We start from the raw sequence: 14868 nt of genomic DNA, 5'->3' as shown, positions 1-14868 counted from the left end.
CTGATTTCCTGTGTCCTCATGTTGTGGTGGGATAGCAAGGGGAACATTGTGCACTAGAAGACAATGAAAGGGGTTCCCCATACCCTGCACACCTCCCTAATCAATCCCCTTCTTCCTGTAGGGAGGGACAAGCACCCACCCCCCATGGCATTCCACAGGGTCTGATGTCCCCCCTCTACTCCCTTGATGGTGTTTTTACTGTTGATTAATGCACATATTTGCTAAAAACTCGTGCTGGTGTTTTCTGCTCGCTCGTCCTTTGCAGCAGCCCTCGTGCCACCCCGCCGCCTCCAGTGAGGAATATTTCTCTCCATTCCCTGCCTCTTGCTGCTGGGGGTTGTTTTGGTTTGGTTTATTTCCCTCCAGCAGCTTTGCTTCCCCCTCACCCTTCAAACGCTGATGTGAGACCTTAAAAATAGAAATGAGCTGTGCAGCTGAAATACATCGCATTAGCCTGAGGCTGTTTCCAAATGCCACTGGGTCAAGGCTCCCATCCTTGAATCCTCACACGGGCACATGCCAGGCAGCAAGTGGAGCAGGAGGTACCTGTGCCAACAGGATCTGCAGTGCCCACTCTGGAGCAGTGCTGGAGGGACTGGGACCCCAGCATTCCTGACTTTGTGGAGTGGATTAAAGAAAAGCCTGATCCAGTTTTGGGGGAGTGGATTAAAGAAAAGCCTGATCCAGTTTTGGGGGGAGTGGATTAAAGAAAAGCCTGATTCAGTTTTTGGGGGAGTGGATTAAAGAAAAGCCTGATCCAATTTTTGGGGGAGGGCTGCAGTGCCCAGCTCAGGCTGAGATCCTGGGAGCAGATAGGAAAATTTGGGTTCACCGCCCCTACCAAGTTTATCTACTTTTAGAAAACAAGTAATGACTCTGAGAAATGCCAAAACCCAGCAGACCTTGCTGGAGGGCAAACCCAGGCTGTGGATTGGCTTTTCATGCAGCAGAGGAGGAGGAGGAGGAAGGAAAACTGCTGTGGGCAGCACCGTGCCATTACATCCCCATATTCCCTCTCCACATCCCCAAGAGGTCACTGTGACTGCTGAGTGCGCTGGTTTGGGGCCATGTGTGTGACGGGCTGGCACCTCCGGGTAGCCCACCACGGATGGCTGTGCCCCACACCAGCCCCATCGCCCCACGCACTCCCTTCTCCTCCTGCTTATTTTTGAGCTCCATCTGGTGGCAGCCAGACCTGCAGATTTACTGATTTACTGTCTTTATTGCCATTTGAGCAGCCTGCTCTAGGGGGCTGGAACAAGGTGAGCTTGAAGGTCCCTTCCAACCCAAACCATTCTGTGACTCTGGGGTGCAGCAGCTCCCCACCGTGTCCCTGCCCTTCCTTAGTGTGCCACAACCCTTCACCTGCTGCGTGTGCCTTCAGTCTTTATTTTCCTTCGGGGGAGGACCTGGGCTGGGCATAGCTGTGCTCTCTGCTCAGGTGTTTGATCAGGCTGCAAAATGTTTGTGCAAGGAGAGGATTTCCTCTTGCAACCATGTCCAAACACAACCTGTTGCTTTTTCCATCTGGGAATACTCTAACCAAGAGCTGCTGGGACAGGGACAGGGCTGCAGCTCTGTGGACAGGAACAGAGCAGGCTTCATCCCACCCTAAACCACATTCCTGTCTCCCCTTTCCAGGCCCCTCGTGCTTGGAGACTTGCTCAGCCAACAGCCAGACTTGTTTCTGCTGTTCTGCACAGCATGGACGCTGCCCAGGAGTGGGGAATGTTACATAAACTTTATTAACTTTATAAATTCCAACGTTGCTGTTGGCTCAGTCCCCTGGTCACCTGCAAAGGGGCAAGATGAGCTTGTCAGGAGGAATTCTAAACCTCTGCCAGTTGCCTTTCACCCACAGCCTGTCTGCTCCTGCCACCAGTGCCACAATTGTGTTAGGGCTCTAACAGCCCCCCTCGGGCTGCCCCTGCCTGCACCTGCCTGGAGCCTTGACCTTGCTCCAATTCCTGCTTTTCCATGTGTCCTTCCACTGCTGCCAAGGGCAGTCCAGCCTCTGGGAGTGTGCATGGCAGGGGGCAACAGGGACTTGGTGCAGCAAACTCTGCCATGGCTAGGGAGGGACCAGAGGCTCAAGGTCCCCCTGCAATGCCAGATCCTGGGATTAGGGAGGAGCTGAGGGTGGTGGGAGCATCTCTTGGCTTGCCCCATGGGTGGGATAAAGAGCAGAGTAGGGTGATGCAGAGTTTTACCTTTGTTGCCTGCACCTGGGATAAGGAGGCATTCAATATTAGGACACAGACATTAATTTTTCTTGGAATAACCACAGGATGGTGAGTGAGACAAGGATCCAGAGCAGAGCAGCCCAGTCAGGAGCTTACTGTGCAGAGTGCTCAGGGCATGTGGGGGGCTGCTGCCAGGGAAAGGGGTGGCAGAGGCCCATAGGGGTACTTGGGTGGGTGAATAGAGTCCAAAGAGACAAGAGAATGGTTTTATCTGTGGTTGCAAGAGTGGGGCTGGCTGCAATTCAGTCCTTGGTGGGCTCCTTGAACCCACCCGTGGAAGTGTTCACACCCAGGTTGGACAGGGCTTGGAGCAACCTGCTCTAGTGGAAGGTGTCCCTGTCCATGCCAGGGGGGTTGGAACAAGAGGAGCTTTAGGACCTTTCCAACCCAAGCCATTCCATGATTCCTGGGAGGGAATGGAGCAGTGTGCTGGGTGAGGAGCATCCAGCAACGCCCTGCAAGGACTCCTGTGGGTGGATGCACACACATTTATTGATAAATACACCGAACACACACTACAAGATAAATCAAGCAGAGCCACAACTGAACATGAACTGCAAACCTTCACGTTTGTGTGGGGAGCAGCAGGGGCCTCCCACCCTACTGAGTGAACCACGATGTAAACTTTGAGTGATGCCTCCATGGGGCTTCTCCAAACTGTTACACAGCCAAATGCTGGCAACGAGTTCTGTACAACTTGTTGCTTTCTGCCTTGGCCACCTCCCTGCACCCTGGCTGTGAGGGACCACAGGCTGTTTTCTGAGGGGAATGTGCTTTCCTTGTAGCCCTGTCAGAGGGCAAACCAGAAGGAAGGAACTTCTTGGCAAGAGCTGGCCTGGAGGGGCTTGTGCAGGAAGGATGGTGGGAAGGGGTCCCTCAGGAGAGGGAGCTGAGCAGCCGCCTGTAGATGAAGCCCAGCTTCTCCCGCAGGGCCAGGAAGGTGGGGCGCTCCTCTGTGTTGCCACTCCAGCACTCCAGCATGATGCTGTAGATCTCAGGAGGGCAGGGGCTGGGCCGGGGCAGGCGGTAGCCCCTGGTGATTTGCCGTACGGTTTCTTGGTTTGTCATTCCTGCAAGGAAGGAGGAGAAGCCCCTGAGTCTGATGTCCCCAAAGGATGCCCTGAAGGTACATCTGCAGTGGCCAAGATGTCACTGGCGGTGCTGTGAGATGGTGTCTCTGTGCCAGAGAGGCGGTAGAAAGAGGATGTGGGAGATGCAGACCAGCTTCCTGCCCCCAGCTCCTGCACCCGCTCTGCAACCACTGAATATCCCTCTAAGCCACCCCTAAATGGACAATAACCTGCTCATGCTCCAGGAGCTGCTTCCATATCCCTTAGGGAAGGGACAATATAGCATTTCATGGAGTGGGGCAGCAGCCCTACCTTCATAGGGGATCTGTCCATATGTGAAGACCTCGTAGAGCAGAATCCCATAGGACCAGACGTCGGACTTGAGGGAGTAGGTGCGGTAGTTGGCTGCCTCTGGGGCCGTCCACTTCACTGGGATTTTAGTGCTGCTGCTGGTGGAATAAATGTCATCCTGAAAAGCAATGGCAGACAGGACGTGAGGGATGGGGTGAACAACGCAGACATGGGTTTTGGGGATGGCAGGGAATGTCTCCACCATGGGACAGCTCTATGAGCTCGAGTGGTGGCAGGGAGGGACCACAGCATCCCCTGAGCTGACCTTGAGGAGCCGAGCAAGTCCGAAATCAGCAATTTTGCAGGTGAGTTCCTCTCCAACCAGGATGTTTCTGGCTGCCAGATCCCGGTGGACAATGTGCTTCTCCTCCAGGTACCTCATCCCATCGGCCACTTGGCAGGAGATGTTGAGCAGGTGGGAGGTGCCCAGGGACTTCCCTTCAGGACCTGTTAATCCAGACAATCCAGGCATTGGGGGCAATCTACCAACACCTTTTTTGGTGTTTTGGTTTGGAAGGAGACCCTGTGCTGGCAGTGTGGGACATGAGGATGATGTAAAACCTCAAATTTGTGCTCCTGTCTAATCATCCTTGTTGTGCTGTGTGGGAAGTTCAGCAGAGCCACGTGCTCCTCAGGCATGGGACAGGGTGGGCTCTGAAGAGCAGCAAGGTCACAGATATCCGTGGCTTGTTCAAAGCCAAAGGTGACCTTCTGCCATGCAAAACTCCTCCCTGCAGGCCTCTCAGCCTGTTGTACCTGTGAGCTCCAGCTCTGCTGCTGGAACCCCAATCAGACACAAGGTCAGTGTGGGTGGAAGGGGAAGTACCCTGTAGAAAAACAGGTCTTGGTGGGAGAGGCTTGTTTGATTGTGCTGGGTCAGGAAAAGAAAGGCCAAGAAAATTAAACTGGGTGATGAGTGGTCCATGGCATGATATGAGATCTGTACACGCACAAAGCCACGGGGAGGTTTGGCTGTTTCATTCCTAAAGAGGGTGGAGTTGCCCGAACACAGCAGTGAGATTCTGTGCTCTGGTGGGAGCTGGCAGACCAAGGGTAGGTGGAGGAGGGATGAAGCTCCCTACCAACGAGCTTGGGCTCCCAGGGGTTGATACAGACCCAGTCCACATGGACACCCACAGGATCATGGCAGACTTTGTGATCCCAAGACCATCTCCACTGATCCATCTACCCATGGATTGCTCTGTGTTACCACTGACCAAACAGGACAGAAACAAGGCTGGCACTTTTTTTAGGGTCCCCATTCAGATTCCTAGGGCCATTCTGAGGCACGGGGAGCAGCAGCCCAGGGTCCCCCACCCCCGGGGGCCAGCACAGCACTCACTGTTGAGGTAGCTGTGGAGGTTGCCCTTGCGCATGAGCTCGGTGATGATGTACACGGGCTCCTCCAGGGAGCACACGGCGTGCAGCTGGATCAGCTTCTCATGCCTCAGGCGCTTCAGGTTCTGAATCTCCTTGGTGAAGTCTTCTGCTTTCATGTCAGCTGCGGGGCAAAGCCAACACAGACCTTGTGAGCCACTTTCTCATGTAGACATTGGGACCTCAGTGCCTCCAACTGGGATGAGGACCTTTTTTACCTCCTCACAGCCCATCCCTGCTCTCAAAGCTCTCAAAGCTCTGCACAACCTGTGTCTCAGAGCCAAAGAGATGTTCTCCATGTGGCTTTGGGTCCCATTTTCAGGTTCATAGTCCCATCAGGACTTGATGTATCACAAACCCATTTGATTTGATGTGATGTCACTTGTCACACACCCAGTGGCTGGAGCCATTTAATAGAGATACAGCCCAAACTTAGGTTTGTGCACAGAAATATTCCAGTGGCTCCTCACCAGGTCCTACTGCAGTTTGCATGATAAAACACTCACAGTGGCCAAGAGGATGAGGAAATAAAGGAGGGTCAATGATAATAGCAGTGAACGAGACACTCAGTTGGCTGCTGTTAACATCTGATTCTCCACATACCTTTAATGATCTTGATGGCCACTGGCACCGTGTTCCTCCACAGCCCTTCCCACACCTCTCCAAAGTAGCCCTCTCCCAGCTTCCTCCGCAGGGTGAACTCCCAGCGCGGGCGCTCCCAGCCATCCCTCTCGGGGGGAGTCTGTCAGATGGACATGGAACGGCTCACTCGGCCCAGCCAGACAGCCAGGACCTGCTGCTGGAGCCTGCAGCAGCCCTTGGTGCCCACAGGGGAGCAGGACATGGTGCTCCACCAGCCAGGGGCTGGGCCTGAGCACTGCCCCTCCCTCTGTGCTCACTGCAGGCACACAACACGTGGGGCATCCTCTGCATGAGCCCCGCTGGGACCCCAGGTGTGCAAGCAGGAGAGTTTGGAGACCACATGGAATACCAGGAGTTCAAGTCATAATTCACTCCTCATCAGACCTCAAAAGTGGCTTTTCTCCATCTCCACCAATAAATAAAAATGCATGAATTAATATTACTGCATATTATGGCTGATTTAGACTTCAGTTCATTAAGCATTTCTTTTATCCCACACCTTTCAATTTCACTCTTGGATTATTCACATGGTTAATTGCTATTTCCAAGTCATAATCAGTAGATGGAACTCTAATCAGGAAATGAGCTGGCAATTTGGGATTAATACTGTAATTAGACTTATGAGCACTGCACTAATTGGTGTGAAAACTTTATAAAAGCCATGTGTTTTGTCTTATATTCTCAGGAAAACATTGGAAGGGCAGGTATTTCCAGAATCTGTATTGAATGGGATTGTAACAGCTTGGTTTCCAGTCTTTGAGACGGACAACACATTTCAGAAAATTCTGCTCAAAAATACATATAAATGCCTTAACGTGGCTGATCAAAGGCAATGCTGGCAGCCATACTAATGGTGGACTTTAAATTTAGTTTAACAAACTCAAAACCCAAAGGGACAGACTAATTCTTTGCAGTTCCCCTGGTTTCCCGTTCCCAGCCCGGGGAGGGCGGGGAGCAGGGCCGAGCTGTGCCCGTACGCACCGCGGGGCTGCAGGGCTGCAGCAGGGGGCTCTGGATGACCTTCCAGTGCTCCGTGTAGAAGGCGAGCAGCTCCTCCATGTTGGGAAAGGGGTGTCCCTTCTGGATGTAGAGGCTGCCCCTGGGGCTCTTGCAGATTCGGAAGTGGCTGACCTTGGTGTGGTTGCGAACTGTGGGGAAGCCCAGGTTGGGGAAAACTCAATTTGTGCAGAGATCAGTCCCTCCCCACCTCCCTGCTGGCTCCAACCTCTGCCTTTAGAGATTCCAAACTTTCTAGTAAAATTAAAGCAGCACAACTCTGCCCCAGACTGCTTCATCCCACTCCCCACCTCCCTTCTGCTCCCACCTCCTGGCCCAGAGGACTCCTGGCCATTGTGAGCCAGGCTCCTTTGGACCACAGAGGTGATGCTTTATTATCAGGGATAATTAAATAAGCTTTATTGCCAGGCATAATTCCACCATGGACTGCTCAGACAACATCAGAACTGCTCAAAGAGGATAAACCAGGAGTGGCTGTGACTCCCATAGCTCAGGGACTGATGGTGGGATGTAGAGTTTGCCATGAATTTTCCTAGGATTACTTTTATGGGGATTAAAACAGATTGTAATGGCACTGCCTGGTCCAAAACCCCCTGAATTCAGATTTCAGTATGTGGGAGCAGCCCAGGCCCTGGAAATCTGTAGTGGCAGCATATTTTTAAACAACCCTCAGATGACAAAAGCTACTGGAATGAAATCCTGGGAGTTAGTGCCACGAAACCATCATTAAGCTGCAGTGAAATGTTTATGGCTTTCATACTCCAGACAGGAGCCACGCACTTTCCTTTGCCACAGTTATTCAACAATCCATCCCTGCTCTGTAAACTTTCCCCCCACCCTCAGAAAGCAGCCCATTCCCTTCAACAAGGCGCTGAAAAGTGCTTTAAACTTATTCTTGTTTTCACCCCATACTAAGCGAGCCAGGAGCTGTTCCTAAGGAGCAGCCTGCTTCCTTTCCCTGTGCTTATTATATCTGGATAATTGCCACAAGGTCACCTGAGAGAGAGTATTCTCCCTTGCTGCTCTCGCTGTCCCGGACGAGGAAGGAGCCGTGCTGGTTGGGAGGCGAGAGGAGGAGCTGCTCCGCTTCATTGCGGCTGATCTTGCTGAAGTACCAGCTGGGGAGCAGAGCAGAGGGGTCACAGCAGGGCAGGGAGATGCTGCACAGATAAGTCTGCATCCATTTCAGGGGATTTTGCACCCTCTGAGCTGGGGAGGGGGAGCAGCTGCTGGGATCCCACTGTTTGCTCATTCCTGCTGCCACCAAACAAGTGGCACAGTGGCTAGTCTGTGTCTCAGAACCTGTAGATGTGGGTGCCTGCACCAAAGCTGTTCCATTGGGTGGGCTTTACAGGCACTTGCTGCAGTTTATTGCAGCTCACTGCCTGCAGACCTTTTCACAGAATCAGAGAATCCCAGAATGGTTTGGGTTGGGAGGGACCCCAAAACTCACCTCATTCAACCCCTCCTGCCATGGGCAGGGACACCTTCCACTAGCCCAGGCTGCTCAAAGCCCCATCCAGCCTGGTACTGAACACTGCCAGGGATGGAGCATTTCCCCCACCAGTCTCTGGATGCTGCTGTCCAGGTCTCAGCTCCATCCCAAGCCCTGAGGTGAGATTTATACTCTTGGGCTGACAGCCTGTGGTAGATAAAGCATCAACCACCTGGTGCTGTGAGGAAGATGCTCTGGAGAGATTGTCCCTGTGTCCTGCCATGACAGCAACATCTGCAGGCACAGGATCCCTTTGCACTTCTTGACCTGCAGCTCATGGGCAGCACCAGCTCTGAGCCTATCAGCAAAGGGCACCAATGGAAACATCTCTGGCAATTGCCTTCTGCTACTCCAGCCTTGGCAGTGCTGGCTGGGGACTCCACAGCACCAAGCTGTGGGAGGACCCAGCCAAATCCCTTTTCTCTGTCACACCACTGAGATTCATCTCTGAATTCCCGTAAGGAAAGGCAGGTTGGCTGGCTGGCTCCCGACACAGCGGGATGCACAGGAGGACGCAGCTCCATCCAGCCTAAGGCAGCCAGGACGTGAGAAGCCAGAAGTTTATTAGCTGGGATCGCCAGCGTCTGAGAAGCCGCGCAGGAAATTATAAGTGATGGGGTGAACAAATTAGCAGGCAGCTCCGAGGCGCGGCTCCGCGGAGTCTGCCCGAGCGCTCACAGCTCGCTCCGGCGGGGAAGCCGCGCACGGGGAAGTCCGGCCCTGGCACGCCCCGGCACCGGCAATGCCCCTGTCCGCAGGATGGGGCCGGGCAGCGGCTGCTCACGGCTGCTGCTCACACGGGTACACACACACAGGTACACACATAGGTACACACACAGGTATGCACACGTACACACACGCACATATACACACACAGGTACTCACCCAGGTACACACACACTGGTGCACACAGATATACACATGTACACATACACACATACAGGTACACACACACATACACACATATGTACATACACATGTACACACACAAGTACCCACACAGGTACACACACAGGTACACACACCTGTGTGTGTGCTACACGCTCCCCTGTAGCCTGTCCAGCTGTCCCACGCCATGGGAATAAGGCAGGGAGGGAGCCGACCCCGCTGTCCACACGGGTGTGATCCCAGCACAGCCCAACCGAACTGGATTTGCCTTCCTCAAAGCACACGCAGGGAGGGTCTCTCCCATCCCACCCGCACATCAGGGACCCTTCCCGGGCTTCTCCCGCTGCTCTCTTTCACCCCACCCAGCACAGGGCGGGCGCGGGGGGGTGCCCAGGGTGCCGCAGCCCCGCGCTGCCCGTGCTCGGTGACTCAGGGCACGGAGGGAACAGCTGTGGCTCGGGGCGCTTCGCCCGACGTGTCGGGACCAGGCTGCCTTATGCAACGAGGAGCTGGGCTTTCCCCGGCTGCCAGGGGGCTGAGACATGCCCCGAGCTCCCTGTCGGCTGGGAGAGGCACGCACCGGGAGGAAACCCTCAGCCCTGGATAAGCCCTGCAGAGATCTGGGCTTCCTGGCAGGTACCAACCCAAAATGCTCCTTCCCGTGCTCCCAAGCCCTTTGGAGCTGGCAGGGCTCAGGTACAAGTGAACCCCAGCTCCCTCTCTTCCTGCTGGGCCCCCTTTAACAAGAGGGAAAGCAGCCGGAGCCTTTCAACCCTGCCCAGCATCACCCCGCACCCAGCCCAGAGCCAGCCCAGCCCGTGCGAGGGTGATGCAGCCAGGAAGGGACACCGGCATCTCTGGCGCATCCCCCAAATCTCGCTTCCTTTGCCGAACACCTCCACCCTGCTGCCACGACCTGCAGGGGCTGCAGGGGCTGGAGGAGATGCAGGGGATGCAGGCGATGCAGGGGCTGCAGGGGATGCAGGGGTGCCCAGGGGAAGGCAGATCCCCGCTCAGTCCCAGCGCCGCTGATGGCCAAAGCAGGGAACGGGAATCTGCTGCTCGCCGCCGCTGTGGAGGGTGAGCGCTGCCTTTCCCTGCCCGAGCCCAGCCTCCATCCATCCCCCGGTGCATCCAGAGCCGGGGATACTTACGGGCGGTGGGCGGAGGTGCCCTGGCTGAGGTTGGCCACGTAGGCAGCGGGGACGTAGCCCATGGCCGGCTCCCCCAGCAGCCGCCGGGCTAAGACATACTCGCCCTCCTCTCTGAGGACACGCAGTTTGTCCCCTGCGCTTATGCTCAGCTCCTCGGCGCTGCGGGCTGTGAAAGCGTACAAAGCGATACAGAGAGACGACTTGGGGATGAAGGAAATGGAAGTCGCCTCCGAGTTGAGCGAAACGGAATCAGAGCCAAGATACCCCAGCGAGCAGCTCTCCGTCACGGAGCGGGGACGGAGCTTGTTCCAGAAGGATGTCAGGAAGGTCAGGCGCTTCCTGACGAACTGCTCCATGCCCGGCGGTGCGCTGGATGCGGTGGGCTATGCCCACCGGGAGGCCGGGGCGCGGGGGGATGCGGGGCTGCTGCCGCCGGCCGGGGAGCTCATCCTGCCCGCCCGCGTTACCCGCACGCGTCTGGGCGCTCGCCGGCCCTTCCCGGCCAACTTCCTATTTCTGAAAGTGAAACTGGTTCGTCTGGTGCGACGAGTCTGCCGGCGGGACGAGTCTGCAGGCAGGAGTCCCACGCTCAGACCCACGGGCACATCTGGGAGACAGGCACAGCTGGAGCCGGGCTTGCTGCTCTCGAAGAAGAAGAACGGCTGTTGTTTTATTTAATCATTATTTTTAAGTGTGCTCTTTGCTTCTTACCAGAGCACCATAAACATAGCTCTCTGTTCTTCGAGCAGCTCTTGTCACAAGTGGCTGACTCCAGCTAATAGTCTTCATCTCACTTGTGTGGGAGGATATTTTTTTTTTCCATAGGACAATAATTGCATCCACAAATGTGGGAGATTAAAACAGAATTAAGGACATAACCTTAGAAAAGATCCGAAGTGTTCGGATGTTTCCTGGCTGGATATTGGGGGGTGTATAACCCCCAAGGTCCTTTCTTCCTTCAGTCTACAATGACCTCCCAGAGTGACCCCACTAAAGCATTTGCCTCCTCACACTAATTCCCTGTTGCAGAGGATTTCTAGGGAATTCACATCCCAAATCCACCAGGATCTGGTGCTCACTCAGCTTCCACCAGAGATGGGTCCCCCTCAGAATCAGGAGATCTTTTCCTGATGCAGGGTCTCAGTCAGCCTCAGGTGCTTGCAATTCATCCACAGCCAAGCCCTGGAATGCAACCTTCAGCTCTCACAGTGTCAGCACAGCCACACTTCCCCAGCCCTGGTCACACTTGGACACTCCAAAATGCTCCAAACCCCCTCCCAAATCCCACCACCCACAGCCATCACCCAAAAGAGAGAGATTACCCCCTCACATCTTTCATGTGCACTTTAGGTCACCTGAAGATTGCTCTGATGGGAAATCCCAACTCCAACCCCCCAGCCCCCACCTAAACTTTGTCATTTAACTGTTCCATCTAATTAGTGGGAGTTTTGTGCCTGGCAACCCCACTCCTGGCCTTGAGCCCATTATCTTGATTCTCCTCTGCTTGCAGTTGGTCTGTGTAGCTCGTTTTGGGTATGTAGTTGGGATTTGAAAGAGGCTACTTTAAAAGAAATATGAAAAAATCAATTGTAGGAGTCTGGGCTGCCAACTGCAACCATGTGGGGTATGAGGAACAAGATGGACCCACCCTTGGGTCAACAGCTCTTGACATGCTATGTCCTGCATTCTGGGTGTCCCATGACGGCCAAAAAAAATTGCAAAATGATTTCCTTGTCTGGGTTTTGGACTCAGCAATTTCCTCACCCTCTCCAGGCAGAGATGCCCAGGGCAGAGGGCAGGAGTACAGAGCACTCCTCAGTGTGGCCTGTGCATTCCTGAACTGATGAGAACTGGGAAGAAAGCGAGTCTTTAATAAAATATTCTGCTCCCTCCTTACCCAAGTAGCACCTGAATAGATGGGTGAGTCCCCCAAGGTCAGCTCACAGCCTTGCCCCCGGTGCCACGCAGGGATGTGCAAATTCTCTGTGCATTTTCCCCACTGTGTAATGTCTCTGTGTATTTTACCCACTGTGTAATGTCTCTGTGCATTTTTCTCACTTCAGCATGAGGAGGGGAACTGAGGATGGAGCACAGAAGGGTTTGCAGACCCAAGGGAAGGGACACCCCCTCTGCTGCCCTTCTGCAGCCCTTGTGACAAGTGTGCTCCTCATGTCACACTCCATCAGGAGCAAAAGGGGCTGCCTGGTTATGCCCTGAAAAAAAATCTGATCAGATGCAGCACAGAGAGCTTGTGCCTCACTGTTTTAAATGAGGTCTCACTGAACTTCTGGTGTGCAAAAGGAGACTGAACTGATTTACCTTTATTGACCTTTGCCAGATTAGATCCTGCAGTGGTACCAGCGATAGACGAGTGCAGCTGATTTCTAACACACAAGGCTTTGGATCTTGATTTGCACCTAAATGAAAGAGTACTTTCAAATGACAAACATCCCTGAGGACTAAATACTGCCTCTGAGCTGAGCCACCAGACATGCAGAGCACACACTCATCCCTGCAAACCTCTGTCTGCACAGGACACACATGCACAGCTCAGCCCCATGCCAGGAAAGAGATGATAAATCACAACCTTTTTCTAGTATCTTTTTTTTATTATTATTTTCCTATTCAGTTCCCCGAGCATCCCTGCTGCTTTGAATCCCTTTAAGTACTATAAAACACCTAAAAAAAAATAAAGAAGAAAAAGCATGTTCATAGAAGTTTCTGGTCCTTGTGCTGTGGGAAAGAAAGTGGGAGGATGCAGTAAAAGTGATAAAGATAAGGAAGGCACAGATATCTGATGGATCAAGTATTTCCTCTCCGGTCCCCGTGACCAGCTTACAAAGATGTATTAAAAACCAATCTGTCCACAGATTTGGGGTTGTGGTGGGCACACAGGGACTTCAGTTCTAGCACCACTGAGGAGCACCTCCAAAGAGCACCCAAACCAGCAGAGCTGCCTGCACAGCCCTGGTTTGGCTGCAGAGCACCAGGGAGCCACAAACACAAACAGCATTTTGCATCCACCCAAAACCCACAGCGTGGCCTCCCAGCCTAATTGACAGAAACCAGCAGCTCCCCTCCACTAATGAGAGCACCCATTACACCTAATTAGCTGAGGTTCTGTTCCAGGTCCTGTTACGTTTACACTCAAAATACATCTTCCAGCAAAGAGCCTTCTTGCAGGGAAAAAAGGAAGAGGAGCATAATTCCAATTAAGCCCCTAAATGAGAAGAAAGTTGGAGAATGGAGGTCATGCTGAGGAAAATGGCTTTGAGGAATGGCAGGTGACTCTGGGGCCATGGGATGTGCCACTTGTCACCAATGGCTGGCACAGCCCAGCTGGAGATCCAGGGTGGCCACACTGTGCCTGGCACCCCAGCCCTGAGGTGCCTTTTGGTCTTTTTGAAGGCATCAGAAGATGGCTGGGGTTTCTTCTGGGCCTCCTGTTTCTTTGTCTTTTATTTTTCAGTGATTTCTCCAGATGTTTCCTGGTGCCACAGTGCACTTGTGGAAGGTTTAGCCTCTTAATGAATTGTTTTGGATGGGTGTCCAAGGGACAGTTCACACAGGGGCTGGTGGGTGATGACAGCAGTGCATGGGAAGAGGAGCAGAGTAGAACAGTGGGATCGAAGCAGCTTCAATTTGTCTCTACTTCCTGGGGGCTGTGGAAGAAAGAGGCACCTTGGCAGACTCTGGGCTGTCCCCATCGAGGGCAGAGCCCATCCCTGGGAGGCTGACAAGGGCAGGAATGGTCCAGGGGCTGGGGGGCTCATAGACAGTCAGTGCAGAGGGTTCAATACAGGCAAAAGTACAGTGGTCCTGGGACAGGGAGTGGTACAGGAGGTGTGAGAGCAGGCACAGCACCAGGGGGTCTCATGGTGGCTCTCTGAGCCCTGTAGGGGTGGGTTGGACTGGCTGGTGGAGAGCAGGAGTGCAGGTCACAGGGCACCTGAAATGGCACAAGAAAGCAGAAAAGCTCTGTAAGAGCAGCTGGAGGCAGAGTGAGCTGTTTGTACCTGGCAGGTCTGGGACAGAAAAACCTTTAAACCCACAGTAATACTTTTCAGGGACCCTGTAAAGCCAGGCCTCATCAAGGATCTGAAACAATGGCAAGGAAAGGCAATTCATGTATCACCCTGCACTCTGTCACATTTCTGAAGCAGAGTCACTGTTTGAGTGGAAAATCTGTAAAGACCAAAACACCAAATCCTGCTGATAAACAGCCTGGCCAGCCTCCAGGCTTTCCCTTTCTGCTTTTTCCTGTGTTTATCAGCACAGACCAGCCTTTGCTTGCCCCATCCTTTAGCCTAACTTCCAGAGAATGAATGCTCCTCCTAGTACTGGCTGCCTGGCAGAACTGCACTCCTCTGCTCCTGTCCCTGAAGGAATCATTTGCAACACATAAAACCCATTCACCACCTTCTCCAGATTGGCAGGTGCCAGGGAGCTGTTCAGCCTCTCTGTCAAGGCTGCAGGGATCTCCATGGGAAGCAGGAGAAGGGAGCTCAGGCTGTGTTCCCTGTGCCCATGAGCACCTGGACTGGAGTCCTGGCCAGGACTGTGTCACCACTGAGAAGCAGTGGGAGTCCCCAGGCTGGCAGGGGCTGACAGGGGCTTTACACAGGCACCTC

At 53.7% G+C, this 14868-nt stretch overlaps 2 protein-coding genes across 3 annotated transcripts in view; both read right to left on the bottom strand.

Annotated features, from left to right (window-relative positions):
• Window positions 1–2717: 2717 nt before the first annotated feature.
• Window positions 2718–10630, bottom strand: LOC136563854 (tyrosine-protein kinase Srms-like). Of its 2 annotated transcripts, XM_066561492.1 has the most exons (9): window positions 10502–10543; window positions 10238–10403; window positions 7697–7818; window positions 6665–6831; window positions 5645–5783; window positions 5007–5165; window positions 3930–4111; window positions 3626–3782; window positions 2718–3313 (listed from the first exon to the last, which is right to left on the bottom strand). In XM_066561492.1, the coding sequence occupies exons 2-9, from the start codon at window positions 10297–10299 to the stop codon at window positions 3120–3122; spliced, it is 1182 nt and encodes a 393-aa protein (XP_066417589.1). In that variant the 5' UTR covers window positions 10300–10403; window positions 10502–10543; the 3' UTR covers window positions 2718–3119. The 2 variants fall into 2 exon arrangements, with proteins under 2 accessions (XP_066417589.1, XP_066417588.1); XM_066561491.1 differs by having other exon boundaries at window positions 10238–10630.
• A 3468-nt stretch (window positions 10631–14098) lies between these two features.
• The window catches only part of LOC136563941 (peroxidasin homolog), a 42094-nt gene continuing 41324 nt past the window's right edge, over window positions 14099–14868 (bottom strand). Inside the window, exon 23 of the mRNA XM_066561630.1 lies at window positions 14099–14186. The gene's annotated coding sequence lies outside the window, so the exon portion shown is untranslated. The remainder of the gene's footprint in view (window positions 14187–14868) is intronic.

The sequence above is a fragment of the Molothrus aeneus genome, chromosome 17 (genome assembly GCF_037042795.1).
Source record: "Molothrus aeneus isolate 106 chromosome 17, BPBGC_Maene_1.0, whole genome shotgun sequence".
Taxonomy (NCBI): Eukaryota; Metazoa; Chordata; class Aves; order Passeriformes; family Icteridae; genus Molothrus; species Molothrus aeneus.
This window is presented reverse-complemented; position numbering and strand designations above follow the sequence as displayed.

Excerpts from the sequence above, each read along its gene's own strand:
- LOC136563854 (XM_066561491.1), bottom strand. The coding sequence starts at position 10,593 with ATGGAGCAGTTCGTCAGGAAGCGCCTGACCTTCCTGACATCCTTCTGG. Across the intron at positions 5,166-5,644 it reads GGCCATCAAGATCATTAAAG|CTGACATGAAAGCAGAAGAC; the intron begins GTATGTGGAGAA and ends TTTGCCCCGCAG. Across the intron at positions 3,314-3,625 it reads TGGACAGATCCCCTATGAAG|GAATGACAAACCAAGAAACC; the intron begins GTAGGGCTGCTG and ends CCTTCCTTGCAG.